The sequence below is a fragment of the Sorex araneus genome, chromosome X, assembly GCF_027595985.1.
Source record: "Sorex araneus isolate mSorAra2 chromosome X, mSorAra2.pri, whole genome shotgun sequence".
Lineage (NCBI taxonomy): Eukaryota > Metazoa > Chordata > Mammalia > Eulipotyphla > Soricidae > Sorex > Sorex araneus.
Genome location: NC_073313.1, coordinates 277,937,024 through 277,954,377, shown reverse-complemented (window position 1 = coordinate 277,954,377; position 17,354 = coordinate 277,937,024). Strand labels below are relative to the sequence as shown.

Below are 17,354 nucleotides of genomic sequence, written 5' to 3'. Positions count from 1 at the left end.
GCAGAAATTTCAAAGTCACAAACAGAAGTGACACAAATAAAGGAATCAGTAGATGAAATAAAACACTCAGTAGTTGCCCTCAACAGTAGAATGGCTACAGCCAAAGATAGAATCAGCGAGCTTGAAGATGAGCTGCAGAAAGCTTACAGGCAACAACAAATACTGGTAAAAGACCTCAAAATAGCTGTAGGGTGAATCAGAGTCCTAGGGGATGAACTCAAGAGGAACAAAATAAGAATCACTGGAGTACCAGAAGGACAGGTAGGCAATGAAAAAGTCACAGTTAAAGATATCATCATTGAGAAGTTCCCAGAGATCCAAGGAGCCTGAAGGGTGCCAGCTGAAAGAGACCCTAATAAAAAGACTCCAAGACATATCATAGTCAGATTGTGAGGGCCCTGCCCTGTCTAGCAGGTAGGACCCTTTGTGGGACTGAGAAGGGGACGCAGCCGGATGAACAGACGTAGAGACAAAAGGAGGAGGAAAGAGAGAGAGCGAGAGTTTATTCACTGGCAGCTACAACATTTATACCTGCCTGCTGGGAGGCAGTGGTATGGTATACGTGCCTGGACCCCCGTACGGGTAGTGGTCAATCATAGATAAACAATGGCAGGGCAGTAAGGTCAGCAAGGTCAGCAATGGCAGGAAGTTTAAGTAGGCCTCTGTTTGAAAGAAGCCAGGCTCTGTAAAATGGCTCCTTACATCTGGCTTCCTATATCTGGCTTCCTCCATCTGGCTTCCTAAATCAGATGACAGATGCCATGGATAGACACACAATACTGCAAGCAGCAAGGTCAAAGAAGGAAATCACATACAAAGGAGCACCCCTTAGATTTACAGCAGATCTATTAGAGGAAACCCTCCAAGCCCCAAAAGAATGGTGGGATATTGTGAAAAAACAATGAAATGAACGCTTCACCAAAAATACTTTATCCGGCTAAACTCTCACTCAAACTCAAAGGAACTATACACTATTTCATGGGTAAACAACATCTCAGGAACTTCGTAGACTAAAGACAAACTTAAAAGAAGGACTAAAGGGGCTACTGTGAGATAAGAAAACAGCCTACAAGCACAACAACCCCCTAGAGAAAGATGGCACAGAACCCCATGACAATCTCTCTCAATGTCAATGGTCTAAATGGTCTAAGAGATACAGAGTGGCAAAATGGATTCAGAAACTAAAAACAACATTTTGCTGCCTACAAGAAACACATCTGAATAGTCAGAGCAAACAAGACTCAAAGGATGGAAAACAATCTTGCAACCAAACAACTCCCTCAAAAAAGTCGGAGTGTCTATACACGCATCTGACAACATAGATTTCAGGTTGAAAAAGATTAGAAGGGATAGAGAAGGTCAGTTTTTACTAATCAAGGGATATATTCAGCAGGAAGAAATCGCAGTCCTTAATGTATATGCATCTAATGAGGGACCAGCTAAATACTTACAACAACTGCTAACAGATCTTAACAAGGACATTGCTAGCAACACAATAGTAGTTGGAGACTTCAACACTGCCCTATCACCTCTAGATAGATCAACAAGATTAAAACTCAGCAAAGAAACACTGGCTTTGAAGAAAGAGATAGAAGGGAGAGGACTAATAGATCTATACAGGGCTTTGCATCCCAAAAAGAAAGAACACACATTTTTCCCCCCAGTGCACATGGACCATTTTCCAAAATAGACCATGTGCTGGGTCACAAAAAAGACCTCAATAGAATCAGGAAGATAGAAATGGTATCAACAATCTTTTCAGACACAATGCACTGAAGATAAATGTTAATCAACCACAGATATGGAAAACCAAATCAAACACCTGGAAATTAAACAGCTTAATGTTGAACAATGAGTGGGTTAGGAAGGAAATCAAAGAAGAAATCAAAAGTTACCTGGAAATAAATGAGAATGAAGACATGAGTTACCAGAATCTATGGGATGCCACTAAAGCTGTGTTAAGGGCAAAAGTTATAGCTCTGCAAGCATTCCTCAGGAAGGAAGAAAGGGCCTACATAGATAACTTTACTTCACAGCTCAAGACCTTAGAAAAAGACCAATAAAAGGAGCCCAAACCAGGCAGAAGGAAAGAAATAACAAAACTTAGAGCTGAAATTAACAACATGGAAACCAAAAAAAAGTAAAATCCGAAAGATCAATGAAACGAAGAGCTGGTTCTTTGATAAAATAAACAAGATTGATAAAAACACTAGCAAGACTCAGAAAGAAAGAGAGAAAACCCCAATAAACTGAATCAGAAATGAAAAGGGGAATATCACAATAGAAACCAAAGAAATTCAAAACAGTATCAGAGACTACTTTGAAAGTCTGTATGCCATGAAACAAGAGAACCTAAAAGAAATGTATAAAATCCTGGATTCCTATAATCTCCCAAGGCTGAATCAAGAAGATCAGGAATACCTGATTAGATCCACTAATATCAAGAAAATTGAAACTGTAATCAAAAGTCTTGCCAAAAATAAAAGCCCAGGTCCAGATGGATTCACTAGCGATTTTTTTCAAACATTTAAAGAGGACCTATTGCCAATTCTTCTCAAGGTTTTCCAGGAAATTGAAGAGAAAGAAACTCTCCTAAACAGTTTCTATGAGGCTCCTATCTCCCTACTACCAAAAGCAAACAAGGACAACCACAAAAAAAGAAAACTACAGGCATATATCTCTGATGAACACGGTTGTGAAGATACTCAACAAAATATTAGCAAATAGAATTCAACAACTCATCAAAAAGATGATACACCTCGACCAAGTGGGATTCATCTCAGGGATGCAAGGATGGTTGGATGGTTTAACATTCAGAAATCAATCAACATATTCCACCATATCAACAAAAGAAAAAACCATATAATCATGTCAATAGATGCAAAGAAAGCGTTTGACATAAGATCCAGCACCTGTTTATGATGAAAACTCTTGCCAAAATGGGTTTTGGAGGAACTTTCCTCAATATAGTCAAAACCATCTGCCAAAAGCCTATGGCAAATGTCAATCTCAATGGGGAAAAACTAAGAACCTTCCCTCTAAGGTCAGGATGAGACAAGGATGCCCACTCTTACCACTTCTGTTCAACATAGTACTGAAATTATTTGCAATAGCGAATAGGCAAAGAAAAAGATATTAAGGGCATTCAGGTAGGAAAGGAAGAAATTAAGCTCTCACTATTCGCAGATGATATGATACTATATTTAGAGACCCCTAAAGCCTCTACCAAGAAACTCCTAGAAATAATAGACTTGTATAGTAAAGTTGCGGGCTGTAAAATCAATATCCAAAAGTCCATGGCTTTCCTATACGCAAATAATGAGAGAGAAGATAGTGACATGAAAAAAGCAATCTTGTTCACCATCATGCCTCAGAAAATCAAGCACCTTGGAATCAGCTTAACTAAGGAGGTAAAGGACCTACACAAAGAAAACTACAAAACACTGCTTCACAAAATAAAAGAGGACACAAGGAAATGTTCAAGAACCCATCCCTTCACCAGTGCCCATTCACCACCAATAAACACAGCATCCCTCCCACCTCCAAACCCTATCGCCACCCACCCACCCTGCCTCTGTGGCAGGGTATTCCATTTTGTTCTCTCTCTCCAATTGGGTGTTGTGGTTTGCAATAGGGGTGTTGAGTGACCATTGTGTTCAGTCTCTAGTCTACTTTCATCATGCATCACGCTTCCCCCGCGTGGCCTCCAACCACATTTTACTTGGTGTTCCCTTCTCTATCTGACTGCCTTTTCCCCAGAATGTGAGGCCAGCTTCCAAGCCATAGAGTCAACCTCCTGGTACTTATTTCTACTTTTCCTGGGTGTTAGTCTCCTTCTAGTCTGTTATTTTATATTCCACAGATGAGTGCAATCTTTCTATGTCTGTCTCTCTCTTTCTGACTCATTTCACTTAGCATAATACTTTCCATGTCGATCCACTCATATGCAAAGTTCATGACTTCATTTCTTTCTAACAGCTGCATAGTATTCCATTGTATAGATGTACCAAAGTTTCTTCAACCACTCATCTGTTTTAGCGACTCGGGTTCTTTCCAGATTCTGGCTATTGTAAACAGTGCTACGATGAACATATAGGTGCAGATGTCATTTCGCCTATACTTTTTTGCTTCTCTGGGATATATTCCCAGCAGTGGTATTGCTGGGTCAAATGGGAGCTCAATTTCTAATTTTTTGAGAATCATCCATATTGTTTTCCAAAAGGGCTGAACCAGTCGGCATTCCCACCAGCAGTGTAGAAGGGTCCCTTTCTCCTCACATCCTCTCCAACAGCGGTTGCTTTTATGCTTTTGGATGTGTGCTAGTCTCTGTGGTGTGAGGTGGTATCTCATTGTTGTTTTGATCTGCATCTCCCTGATGATTAGTGATGTAGAGCACTTTTTCATGTGCCTTTTGGCCATTGCTATCTTTTCCTTGGGAAAGTTTCTGTTCATTTTTTTGCCCCATTTTCTGATGGGGTTGGATGTTTTCTTCTTGTAGAGTTCAACCAGTGCCTTATATACCCTTGATATCAACCCCTTATCTGATGGGTATTGTGTAAATATCCTTTCCCATTCTGTAGATAGTCTTTGTATTATGGTCACTGTATCTTTTGTGGTGCAGAAGATTTTTAGTTTAATGTAGTCCCATTTGTTGATCTCTGTTTCCACTTGGTTGGCCAGTGCATGTTATCTTTGAAGATACCTTTACCTTCAATATTGTGGAGGGTTTTGCAGACCTTGTCTTCAATGTACCTTATGGTTTGTGGTCTGATGTTGAGGTCTTTAATCCATTTTGATCTGACTTTTGTGCATGGTGTCAGGTCGAGGTCTAAGCCCATTCTTTTGCATGTGGTTGTCCAGTTGTGCCAGCACCATTTGTTAAAGAGGCTTTCCTTGCTCCACTTCACATCTCTTGCTCCCTTATCAAAAATTAGATGTTCATACATTTGGGGTTGTGTGTAGGGATATTCCACCCTGTTCCATTGGTCTGCAGCTCTGCCTTTGTTCCAGTACCATGCTGTTTTGTTACTGCATTGTAATAAAGTTTGAGGTTGGGTTTGGTGATGCCTCCCATTGTCTTTTTCCCAAGAATTGTTTTAGCAATCGTGTGTGTTTATTGTTCCACATGAATTTTAGGATTGCTTGAGCCATTTCTTTGAAGAATGTCGTGGGTATCCTCATAGGGATCGAGTTCAATCTGTATAATGCTTTGGGGAGTATTGCCATTTTGACAATATTGATTGTTCCTATCCATGAGCAGGGTATATGTTTCTATTTTCTCACATCCTCTTTTATTTCACGGAGTAGCGTTTTATAGTTTTCTTTGTAGAGGTCTCTTACTTCCTTGGTTAAGCTGATTCCAAGGTACTTGATTTTCTGGGGCAGTATTGTGAATGGGATTGCTTTTTTCTTGTCCCTTTCCTCTGCCTCATTGTTTGCATATAGGAAGGCCATGGATTTTTGGGTATTGATTTTGTAGCCTGCAACGTTACTGTATAAGCCTATTGTTTCTAAGAGTTTCTTGGCAGAGGCTTTAGGCTTCTCTAGATATAGGATCATATCGTCTGCAAATAGTGAGAGTTTGATTTCTTCCCTTCCTATCTGGATTCCCTTAATCTCTTTTTCTTGTCTAATAGCTATCGCAAGTACTTCCAGTTCTATATTGAACAGAAGTGGTGAGAGTGGGTATTGTTGTCTGGTCTCTGATCTTAGAGGAAAGGCCCTTAGTTTTTCCCCATTGAGAATAATGCTTGCCGTAGGCTTGTGGTAGATGGCTTTGACTATCTCGAGGAAAGTTCCTCCAAAACCCATTTTGGTGAGGGTTTTCATCATGAACGGATGTTGGATCTTGTCAAATGCTTTCTCTGCATCTATTGGTATGATCATATGGTTTTTAATATTTACTTTTGTTGATATGATGGATTATGTTGATTGATTTCTGAATGTTAAACCATCCTTGCATCCCTGGGATGAATCACACTTGGTCACGGTGTATGATCTTTTTGATGAGTTGTTGGATCCTATTTGCCAATATTTTTTTGAGGATTTTCACATCGGTGTTCATTAGGGATATTGGTTTATATATATATATATTTTTTTTTATAGTGGTATCTTTGTTTGCTTTTGGTGTTATGGAGAACTGTGCTTCATAGAAACTGTTTGGAAGAGTTCTTGGTTTTTCAATTTCCTGGAAAAGATTGAGGAGAACTGGCAACAGGTCTTCTTTTAATGTTTGAAAGAATTTTCCAGTGAATCCATCTGGACCTGGGCTTTTGTTTCTGGGGAGATTTTTTTAATTACAGTTTCAATTTCCTTAATATTAATGGGTCTATTCAGGTATTCCAAGTCTTCTTGGTTCAGTCTTGGGAGATTATAGGAATCATGGAATTCATCCATTTCCTTTAGGTTCTCTTGTTTCGTGGCATACAGACTTTCGAAGTAGTCTCTGATGATCTTTTTGATTTTTTGAATTTTGTTGGTTTCTGTTGTGATGTCCCCCTTTTCATTTTTTATTCGGTTTATTAGGGATCTCTCTCTCTCTTTCTTTGTGAGTCTTGCTAGAGGTTTTTCAAATTGTTTATTTTCTCAAAGAACCAGCTCTTGGTTTCATTGGCCTTTTGGATTGTTTTCTGGGTTTCCATGTCATTAATTTCTGCTCTAATTTTTATTATTTCTTTACTTTGGTCTGGTTTGGGTTCCTTTTTCTGGTCCTTTTCTAAGGCCTTGAGCTGTGAAGTTAAACTATCTATGTAGGCCCTTTCTTCCTTCCTAAGGAATGCTTGCAGAGCTATAAATTTTCCCCTTAACACAGCGTTAGCTGTGTACCATATGTATTGGTAGCTCGTGTCTTCATTCTCATTTGTTTCGAGATATTTCTTGATTTCTTCCTTGATTTCCTTCCTGACCCACTCATTGTTCAGCACTGAGCTGTTTAATTTCTAGATGTTTGTTTGGATTCTTTGTGTCTTTTTGTGATTAGCTTCTATCTTCAGCGCATCGTGGTCTGAGAAGATAGTTGATATAATTTCTATCTTTCTGATTTTATTGAGGTATGTTTTGTGGTCCAGCGCATGATCTATTTTGGAAAATGTTCCGTGTGCACTGGGAAAGAATGTGTATTCTTTCTTTTTGGGGTTGAAAAGCTTGTATAGGTCTATTAGGCCTCTCTCTTCTATTTCTTCCTTCAGAGTGCGTGTTTCCTTGCTGAGTTTTGTTCTTGTTGATCTATTCAGAGGTGATCGGGCAGTGTTGAAGTCTCCGACTACTATTGTGCTGTTAGCGATGCCCTCCTTAAAGTCAGTTAGGAGTTGTTTTAAGTATTTAGCCAGTCTCTCATTGGTTGTGTATCTGTTTAAGAGTGTGATTTCTTTCTGTTGCACATATCCCTTGACAAATAGGAAGTGACCTTCGCTGTCCCTCCTAATCTTTTTTCAACCTGAAATCTATGTTGTCGGATACTAGTATTGTCACCCCAGCTTTTTTTGAGGGAGTTGTTTGCTTGCAGGATTGTTTTCCACCCTTTGACTTTGAGTCTGTGTTTTCTCTGATTGTTCAGGTGTGTTTCTTGAAGGCAGCAGAATGTTGGGTTTAGTTTCTGAATCTATTTTGCCACTCTGTGTCTTTTAATTGGTGCACTTAGGCCATTGACATTGAGAGAGATTGTTGTCATGGGTTTTGTGTCATCTTTCTGTGGTGTTGGTTGGTCTTGTGGGGTTCTTCCTTGACTTACAATAGCCCCTTTAGTCCTTCTTTTAAGTTTGGTTTTGAGTCTATGAAGTTTCTGAGCTTATGTTTTTCCCAGAAATAGTGTATGGTTCCTTCGAGTTTGAGTGAGAGTTTAGCTGGGGAAGGTATTCTTGGTGAGGTGTTCATTTCATTGAGTTTATTTGCTATGTCCCACCATTGTCTTTGGGCTCGGAAGGTTTCCTCTGATAGGTCTGCTGTAAATCTGAGGGGTGCTCCTTTGTATATGATTTCTTCCTTGACCTTGCCGCTTGCAGAATTGTGTTTCTAAATGGAACACCAAGTAAAATGTGATCGGAGGTCATGCGGGGGAAGGGTGATGCGTGCCGAATGTAGGCTAGAGAATGAACACAATGGCCACTCAACACCTTTATTGCAAACCACAACACCTAATCAGAGAGAGAGAACAAAAGGGAATACCCTGCCATAGTGGCAGTGTGGGATGGGGGGAGACGGGACTGGGGAGCGTGGGAGGGATGCTGGGTTTACTGGTGGTAGAGAATGGGCACTGGTGAAGGGATGGGCTCTCGAAATCTGTATGGGGGAAACATGAGCACAAAAATGTATAAATCTGTAACTGTACCCTCACGCTGACTCACTAATTAAAAATAAATAAAGTATAAAATAAAAAAAAGAATTGTGTCTCTATGCATAGCATACATCATTCTGACTATGATATGTCTTGGAGTCTTTTTATTCGGGTCTCTTTTGGCTGGTACTCTTTGGACTCCTTGGATCTGGATAGCTGCCTTATCCAGCTCTGGGAATTTCTTAGCATGATGTCTTTCACTGTGGTTTCTTTTCACTGGGATTGCTTCCCTGTGCTTCTGGTATTCCAATGATTCTTATGTTGTTCCTCTTGAAGTCATCCCCAAGGACTCTGATTCACTCACTCTATAGCCATTTTGAGGTCTTTTGCCATTATTTGTTCTTGTCTGTAAGCTTTCTGCAGCTCATCTTCAAGCTTACTGATTCTGTCTTCAGCTGTAGTCATTCTACTGTTTAAGGCACCTACTGAGATTTTTTATTCATCTACCGAATCCTTTATTTGTGTGATTTCTGTTTGTAGCTTTGTGACATCTGTTCGTAGCTTTTAAGTTTCTGATCTCATTTCTTCCTTCATTTTCTTGGTTGACCGTTCCAAAGCATCATTCATATCCTCCCTTAGTTTATTGGATGTCTGTTCCATGGTTGCTTTGAGTTTATCGACCCTCTTCAAGATTTCCTCTATGAATTCTTTTTCTGAGTGGTCCTGTATGTGGCTAGACCCTGTGGAGATTTCTGGAATCTTTTCTTCATCTTCTCTCTGCGGAGGGGCTTTTCACTGTTTCTTCATATTGTTATGGAAGTCTAGAGCTGGAGCCTTCTACTTGTCTATCCCTATTCCCTCTTTCTGCAGGGGGATTCTGTTTGTGCTAAGTTGATGATGGTAGCCTTGCTCCAATTCTAGAATACTTCCTTACTCTTAGGTGCTCCTCTTGGTTTATGTGGGGCCTCTCATTATGACTTAAGGCTATGCTGTCTTTATGAGGAGTTTGTGCAGATTTTATTGTTCACACTCAGCTTTTGTGAAGTTCAAGTCAGCTAAAGGACTATTTGGCAAAGAATGATTGAGATGGCCAGGGTGATTTTCGAAGACATAGGTTATAGTGAGTATAATGTAATGTAAGAAAAATTACAACTGTGGTCGGCAAGTAGCCATGCTCCTTTTGAGGCCACGCCTCCTGAAATACAGGCCATGCCCCCTGTAATCTCTTGGGGCACGGGGTGGGGTACTCCGCATGAGTACGTGATGGACAGTTCGGGCATTACAGAGGAGCGAAGAGGAATATCCACACAGCGCAGGGGGTTGGGGGGGGGGTTCCAGGGGAGCCCCTGCTGCTCAGGAGCTGTTGGGAGAGTGTCCCGAGGGTCGGCAGGCAGGGTCCCGATCTGCATAATTACCTGATGGACAGTTTGGGCATTACAGAGGAGCAGAGAGGCGTGTCCATGCAGCGCAGGGGCTTGGGGGATTCCAGGGGAGCCCCCGCTGCCCGGGAGCCATTTGTAGAGTGTCCTGTGGGTTGGTAGGCGGGGTCCCGATCCCTATTCCTCTTTTTTAAATTCTTTTTTTCTGTTATCCATTAAGTACCTTCCATTCTCTTCCATTCTTTTGCTTCCCCCTCACTTTCTTATCAATTCTGGCGTGTATTTTATCTTCAAGTTAATCTATATTGTTTTCCATATGTGCAATCCTCTATAATAGCTTGTTCTTTAGTGCTGTAAATTCAGTTTATATGGAATCTGTCATCTTCTGAATCAGTTCTTTGAATTGGTTGACTTTCTTGTGCAGTGATTGCTTAATATCACTTGCCAGTGCTTGCTTAAATTCTACTGCTAATGCAGCGAGTATTGATTTGAGGTCCTCATCAACCAGGCTTGAGAATTTTGATGAACTTGAAGACTCACCTGACGCTTTATACCTAACTACCAGAGCAGCTGAGTTCCTCCCTTTACCCATTTTATTGAAGTTTTATGGATGCTAATGGTGGAGCTTTAGATTCCCTGTTACTTAAGAACTGATCTGTTCATTGGTTGTAACAGAGGGCCATTTATTATCCTCTGTTGTTCAGATTTTTTTTTATCATGTAGTACTATTTGAGTATGACAAAGGGATCTTCATCTAGTTACTCTGTTTAATTAACTGTGATTTATGAATGGATACTGTCTATGAATTAGGACCATTGTATCTCACCTGCCCCAATATGAGAGGTATATAAAGTAATACTTTGAGATTTTTATTTTATTTTATTTTATTATTTTTAATGTAGGAATACTACTATTTATTCAGCTCAATGACTGAATACAGCTGATTGAATTGGGCCTGAATGCCACATTACTTTTTATAAATTCAGAATGTTAATTTAATTTAATTTTTTATTGATTTATTTTTAATCACCGTGAGGTAGTTGCAAAGCTTTCCTGTTTGGGTTTCTGTCATACAATGATCGATAACCCAACCGTCCATCAGTGTACATCTTCCACCACCAAGAACCCCAGTATCCCCCCATCCCACCCCTCCCCTGGCCACTATCCAGACAATCTCCCCCATACTCTCTTTTGTATTGCTTGTTATGAATAGCATAGGATGTTGTGCAGCTGCTCTTGCAGCCGTGTGCTCCTGGAACTCCAAAATTCCAGATAGAGTCTGGAGAAATCTCTGCAGTGAACTGTTCAATTCAGAGATTCTTTTGTGTGTCTCTGGATCATGGTTGCCAAGAAGCTCAAGTAGCAGCCAGAGGCAGTTTGTAGGCATGACCTCCAGGGTCCCATAGGGATTGGGGCATGAGAGGGACTGGTTCATCCCTTATCCCTGGAGGCCTGGAGTTTGCCGTCACTGAACCCGCATACCTGCACTTCTTATTGGGTTCTAGAAGATGATTGCTGCTGGGGTTCTTAGGGGGCAGGGCTTTTGTGTTTTTAGTATTAGAATAGTATTTTTGATGATTATAATTAGATTTTGGGTCTTGAGGATTAGAATTGATGATAGGAAACAAAACTACTTGGTCTAAGGGTGGTACGTAGGTAGGTTTCAGGGTCTGGACATGAGGCTGTATATCTGGAGCCTAATCAGCATAAGAAGGTGAGGCAAATGAAGAACCAATTTCCCGAAGCACACACCTGGTTTTGAGGATTAGATTTAATAGTAGGTGGTGCAGTTCTGGAATAAGGGATAAGAGGTGGTGATGGTGGGTGTATGAGGACCCCAGAGTTCCAAGCAGGAGGCTGTCCTCTGGAGCCTGGCAGCGAAAGAGAGTGGGATGAGCAAGATTTTCAGGTTTGAATTCAAGATTTGAATTTTTGGTCTGACTTCGGTGTTCTTAGACATTGTATTACATAGTGTGTAACATGTACTATACCCGTGAGGGAATTTAAGCTCAGGAAAGTTAAAATATTTTTACTTTTCCATTTAAAGATACGTTTTTTAACTTTAAAAAATATTGATTGAAATACTGTGGTTTACAATATTGGTGATTTTTTAAAACATTTTTGGGCCACACACAGTGGTTCTCCTGTTTCTGTGTTCAGTGATCACTTCTGCCTGTTCCTAAGGGATCATATGTGGTACTTGGGATAGAACTTGAGTCAGCAGCATGCAAGGAAAGTGTCCTACCTACTGTACTGTCACTCAGGCCTGATTCACAATATTGTTAAAGAGGGTTTCCCTTATATGTAATTCCAATACCACACCCATCATTAGTGTACCCACCTCACTCCCTCAAGTTTCCCAATGCTCCTTCAAGAAGGTCAAAATTTTTTTTTTTTTGCCACACCCGGTGTTGCTCAGGGTTTATTCAGACTCTACACTCAGGAAATCTCTCCTGGCAGTGCTTGGGAGATCACATGGGATCCTGGGATGTTGGTTACCCAACCTGTGTGCAAGTCTTACCTGCTATAATATCTCCTATGGCCCCAGTTACAAATTATTTTTTGTGGGGGCTCTTAAGCAGTGCTCAGGAGACTCAAAAGCCCCTCATAATGCTACTCAGGAGGTCTAAGGGGCTTCCCCAGTGTTTCTCAACCAAACTGAAGTGGGGTTTAGTGTGACAGCTTAAGGATGCAGTGCTGTTCAAACCCTTCCTCCTGGGGATTATTTAGGTCACCCTCGAAAAGCTCAAGAGCCAGCAGGATCCCATTCAGTGGTGCTTGCAGCCTCTAAGGCTGCACTAGGAAATGCTCAAGGGCCATGTAGTGCCAGAGTAGACCTGAGGTCAGTCACATGCAAAACCTGTGCCTTAACCCCTCTCTTCAACCTTGAGGTTAATTTGGTTAAGGTCACACACAGCTAGGGAGTAGGGAAGTGGTGGAAGAAAGTAATGTAACTTGGGCTCTTTGCAGGTATAGTAGATAAAAGTCATGGGAGGGAGACCTCAAAATTTATATTAAGGACTGAAAAGTATTTTTCAGAATATAATGAATTTAATAATTTTTCTTTCAGATAAGGCAGAATCATATCAATGATGTGAATGTTATTTGTGTTTTTATTTTGCTTTTTCGGTCACACCTGGCGATGTATAGGGATTACTCCTGGCTCATGCACTCAGGAATTACTCCCAGTGGTGCTCAGGGGACCATATGGGATGCTGGGAATAGAACCCGGGTCAGCTATGTGCATGGCAAACACCCTACCCGCTGTGCTGTCTCTCCAGCCCGAATATGAATGGTATTTTGTAGTGGGATTGCTTGGAGCACATAGACTAGAGACTAGAGACCAGCGTGGGACAATGAACTTTGTATGACCTGCACTGGGGGCTTGGGAGAGTCCTGTGCAGAGGGCCTCTTGAAAGAGGGGCCTTGAAGGTAAAACCTACCAGCAAGATAAGCAGGGCACATCCTGCACGTACATACTCCTCGTGCTCTAAGTAACCTTGGGAATAATTTGACTTGGTATTTTTAATGAGAACATCTTGAGACAAACACAAAATATGTCTGACCCATGAGAACATCTTTGGACTTGGCTACGTGCCTGGGCCAAGGTATGCAAATAATATAAAACTGCTTGCTTGAGAATAAACGGGGCCTTCAGCCTCGATAGCTGCTGGTCAACACATCATCTCTGAGTCGGTGGTCTTCATTCCGGAGCTGGCCTCCGGCAGTATTTGATCAGCATTTCTTTCAGGACCTTTTATTTTTCTTAATAGTTAAAGATTCTTTTTGAAGCAGGACTAAAGCACGAAAGTGGAACTTAAAATTAGAAATTGGGTATAATTATCAATTTCATATAATATTTAATGGAATTTATAAGTTATTTTGTGTTGAGTAATTGGGACTACAATTATGAAATAGTTTAATGTTAGCATACTTGTTTTACTAGGACCATAGATATTTTGTTTTTGTTTTTGTTTTGGGGCCTGAACTGGTGTACCTCAGAGGTAACTTCTGGCTCTGCACTCAGAAATCACTGCTGTCAGGATTAAGGGACCACATGGTGTTCTGGGAATTGAACTTGGGTCATTCTGTGCAGGACAAGTGCCTTACCTTGTGTAATATCTCTCTGGCTCCATAGATAGAATTTTCCAATCATATTTTTCAGATACTGATCGAGCCTTATCATTACTGGAAGAGTATTGCAAAAAACTAAGGACACCAGAGGAGCAGAAGTTGAAAAATGCTCTTAAGAAGGTGATGGGGATATTTAGGAGCAGCTTATTTCAAGCTTTGTTAGGTATGTATTAATAATTATTTGTTTTCTTGATCAGAACTGGGCTAATTGTTTGAGAAATGTGTTCAAAGAAGCTGATGTCAATCAAATTAAAAACTAACATTTTTCCTTTAAAAATGGTTTAGTTTTGTTTCTTTTTTAAAGATTAATTTATATAGAGCTATTTAATGTAGATTATTAAATTTAAAAAATTAAAAGGGGAAGATTACAGGGGAGGGTTCTGGGGGAATTATAGGGATAGGTTTGTGGGGAAGGGCTTAGGGGGAAAGTTGCGGGGGGAAAGTTACAGGGGAGGGTTATGGGGGAAGGTAAAGGGGAGGGTTACAGGGGAGGGGCTGGAGTAACAGCACAGTGGGTAGGGCATTTGCCTTGCACGCCGACCTGGCTGACCTGGGTTTGATTCCTTCATAATTCTCGGAGAGACCAGCAAGCTACAGAGAGTGTCCCACCTCCATGGCAGAGCCTGGCAAGCTACCTGTGGCGTATTTGATATGCCAAAAACAGTAACACAAGTCTCACAATGGAGATGTTAGTGGTGCCCGCTCAAGCAAATTGATGAGCAATGGGATGACAGTAATACAGCGATTAAATTTAAAAATATTAAAAGAATGATTTATATCAGAAGAGTAATTTTCATGGAAAAATTCTGACTATTTTGCTGCAAAAAATGAACTCAAATATGCCATATTTTGGGTGATTCCTGTAGTATAGGAACTACCTAACTTGAGAAATGGTAGTTACCATTTTTCTCAGATAATATTTTTATGTTTATTTTTTTTTTCTTTTTGGGTCACACCTCGCTATGCACAGAGGTTACTGCTGGCTCTGCACTCAGGAATTACTCCTGGCGGTGCTCAGGGGACCATATGGGATGCTGGGAATCGAACCTGGGTTGGCCGCGTGCAAGGCAAACGCCCTACCCACTGTGCTATCGCTCCAGCCCCTATGTTTATTCTTAAAACAAAATTAAAACACTCATTTTTTTTGCTTCTTTTGATAAAGTTTATGACCAAATTGAAGTTTGCTAGTGAAGATCTCAGTGTCTTGGAATTTTTGTCTGTTCTGAATCTTACCAAATAATGCTTAACCTTAACTAATTTGTTAAAGATATAAAGAAAAAGGATATGAGTTATTTATATATTTTTAATTACATATTTTCAGGTAACTTTAAATAAATTTTTTACATTTTAGGAGTCAATTTAGAGAATGATATAAACAAACACCAAAGTAAAACAGCCAACTAGTTAATCAGAAAAAACTCAGTTATTATATTGTGTATATAAATATGTATATATAAATGTATATAAGACCTTTGGAGCCTAGCCACAGCCATGCTCAAGGCCCCTCTCCACATGTTCGGATGAGTGTTACGCATGAAGGAACCGGCAGAGGAACGCAGGTGTGTGGGACCCAGGGCTGAGACCTCCAAGGCTGCTTGGATCAGGACTGGGCCTCCTACACCCAGATTTCCCATCTCCCAGTAGCTAGGCGGTCATACCCAGGGACTGTCCCCAGCGCCGTGTAATCCTGTCAACAGGCAGCATCCAGAGACTTAAAAGCTAGCTCCTGGAAGAGCGACAGAGGCCGCGCGATATGTTGTAGCCTACTTCTCTCTCTGGGAGAACCTGGCAAACTACTGGGAGTTTCCTGCCCACATAGGAGAGCCTAGCAAGGTCCCCATGGTGTATTAATATGCCAAAACCAGTAACAAGCTGGATCTCACTCCTCTGACCCTGAGAGCCTCCAGTATGGCATCGTTGGAAGGACGAGTAGAGAGAGGCTTCTAAAATCTCAGGGCTTGGACAAATGGAGATGTTACTGAGACCGCTCGAGAAATTCAACGATCAATGGGATGATGATGATGATGATGATGATGATGATGATGATATATATATAAATGTGTATATATATTACTAAGCTTCAACAATGTGTGCATGTGTGTATTATTTGTTTATTGGTGTTTGATTGCGCTTAGGGATTACTTCTGGCTCTATGCGCAGAGATCACTCCTGGCTATTCCAGAGTGAGTAGCCATCACCTATATGTGATGCCAGACCCTGCTCACCTGTGTGCAAGTTAAATGCCTTACCTGCTGTACTAGGGATCTGACCCCAACAATGTATTTTTTTTAAGAGGAGGTTTTCGGCCACACCTGGTAATATACAGGGTGACTCTTGGCAGTGCTAAGGAGACCATATATGGTGCTGCAAATTGAGCCCATATCTGCCACATGCAACACAAACACCTCTATATGATCTTGGCCCAAGCTTCAACAATGTATTTTAACTGTTTTAATTTTCTTTTTTTGTGTGAAGCAAGTAGAGGTTTTTTTTTTTTCTTTTTGGGTCACACCCAGCGATGCTCAGGGGTCACTCCTGGCTCTGCACTCAGGAATTACCCCTGGCCGTGCTCAGGGGACCATATGGAATGCTGGGAATCGAACCCGGGCTGGCAGCGTACAAGGCAAACACCCTACATGCTGTGCTATCACTCCAGCCCCAAGTAGAGTTTTTTTGAGGGGTGTGGTGCTGGAGCACATCCAGCGATGTTCAGAAGTTACACCTGGTTATGTACTCAGAAATCACTTCAAGTGGTGCTTAGGGGACCATATGGGATTGTGGGGATTGAAACCTTGTCAGTTGCATGCAAAGCAAGTGCTCTATCCACTGAACTATTGCTCTGGCTGCAACAATGTATTTTATTTTATTTTATTTATTTTTTTTCAAATTAAGAAGATTTTATTTTTATTTTTTTAAAATTAATTTATTCTTTTATTGAATCACCATGTGGAAAGTTACAACGCTTTCAGGTTTAAGTCCCAGTTATACAATGCTCGAACACCCATCCCTTCACCAGTGCACACCACCAAGAATCACAGTATACCTCCCCCTCCCCCCACCTCCCCAGCCTCCCACCCCGCCTGTGTAACTGATAAATTTCACTTTACTTTCACTTTACTTTGATTACATTCAATATTTCAACAAAAAACTCACTATTATTGTTTGGAGTTCCCCCCCCCTAAAGTTGGACCTGCTGAAAAGAAAGCATTTGATAATTTGTTTTCCATTGCTGAGAATGAAGAGATATGAGGTCGAGTGGCCGCACTAGTGGCCACACGGTTTTGGATTTCTGTATTTTAGTAACTAAGTCCAGAGAAATATCTTCCAGAAATTGCGTCATTGCAAGCTCGTGCCTCTCAGCTACTTTATATTCCACATATGAGTGCAATCTTTCTATGTCTGTCTCTTTCTTTCTGACTCATTTCACTTAGCATGATACTTTCCATGTTGATCCACTTATATGCAAATTTCGTGACTACATGTTTTCTGAGAGCTACATAGTATTCCATTGTGTAGATGTACCAGAGTTTCTTTAACCATCTGTTTTTGGGCACTCTGGTTTTTTCCGT

At 40.8% G+C, this 17,354-nt stretch overlaps 1 protein-coding gene across 1 annotated transcript in view; it reads left to right on the top strand.

Annotated features, from left to right (window-relative positions):
• The window catches only part of LOC129399890 (disks large 1 tumor suppressor protein-like), a 601,778-nt gene that overhangs the window by 21,781 nt on the left and 562,643 nt on the right, over positions 1-17,354 (top strand). Inside the window, exon 2 of the mRNA XM_055121296.1 lies at positions 13,817-13,948. Within this exon, the coding sequence (XP_054977271.1) occupies positions 13,817-13,948 (132 nt within the window). The remainder of the gene's footprint in view (positions 1-13,816; positions 13,949-17,354) is intronic.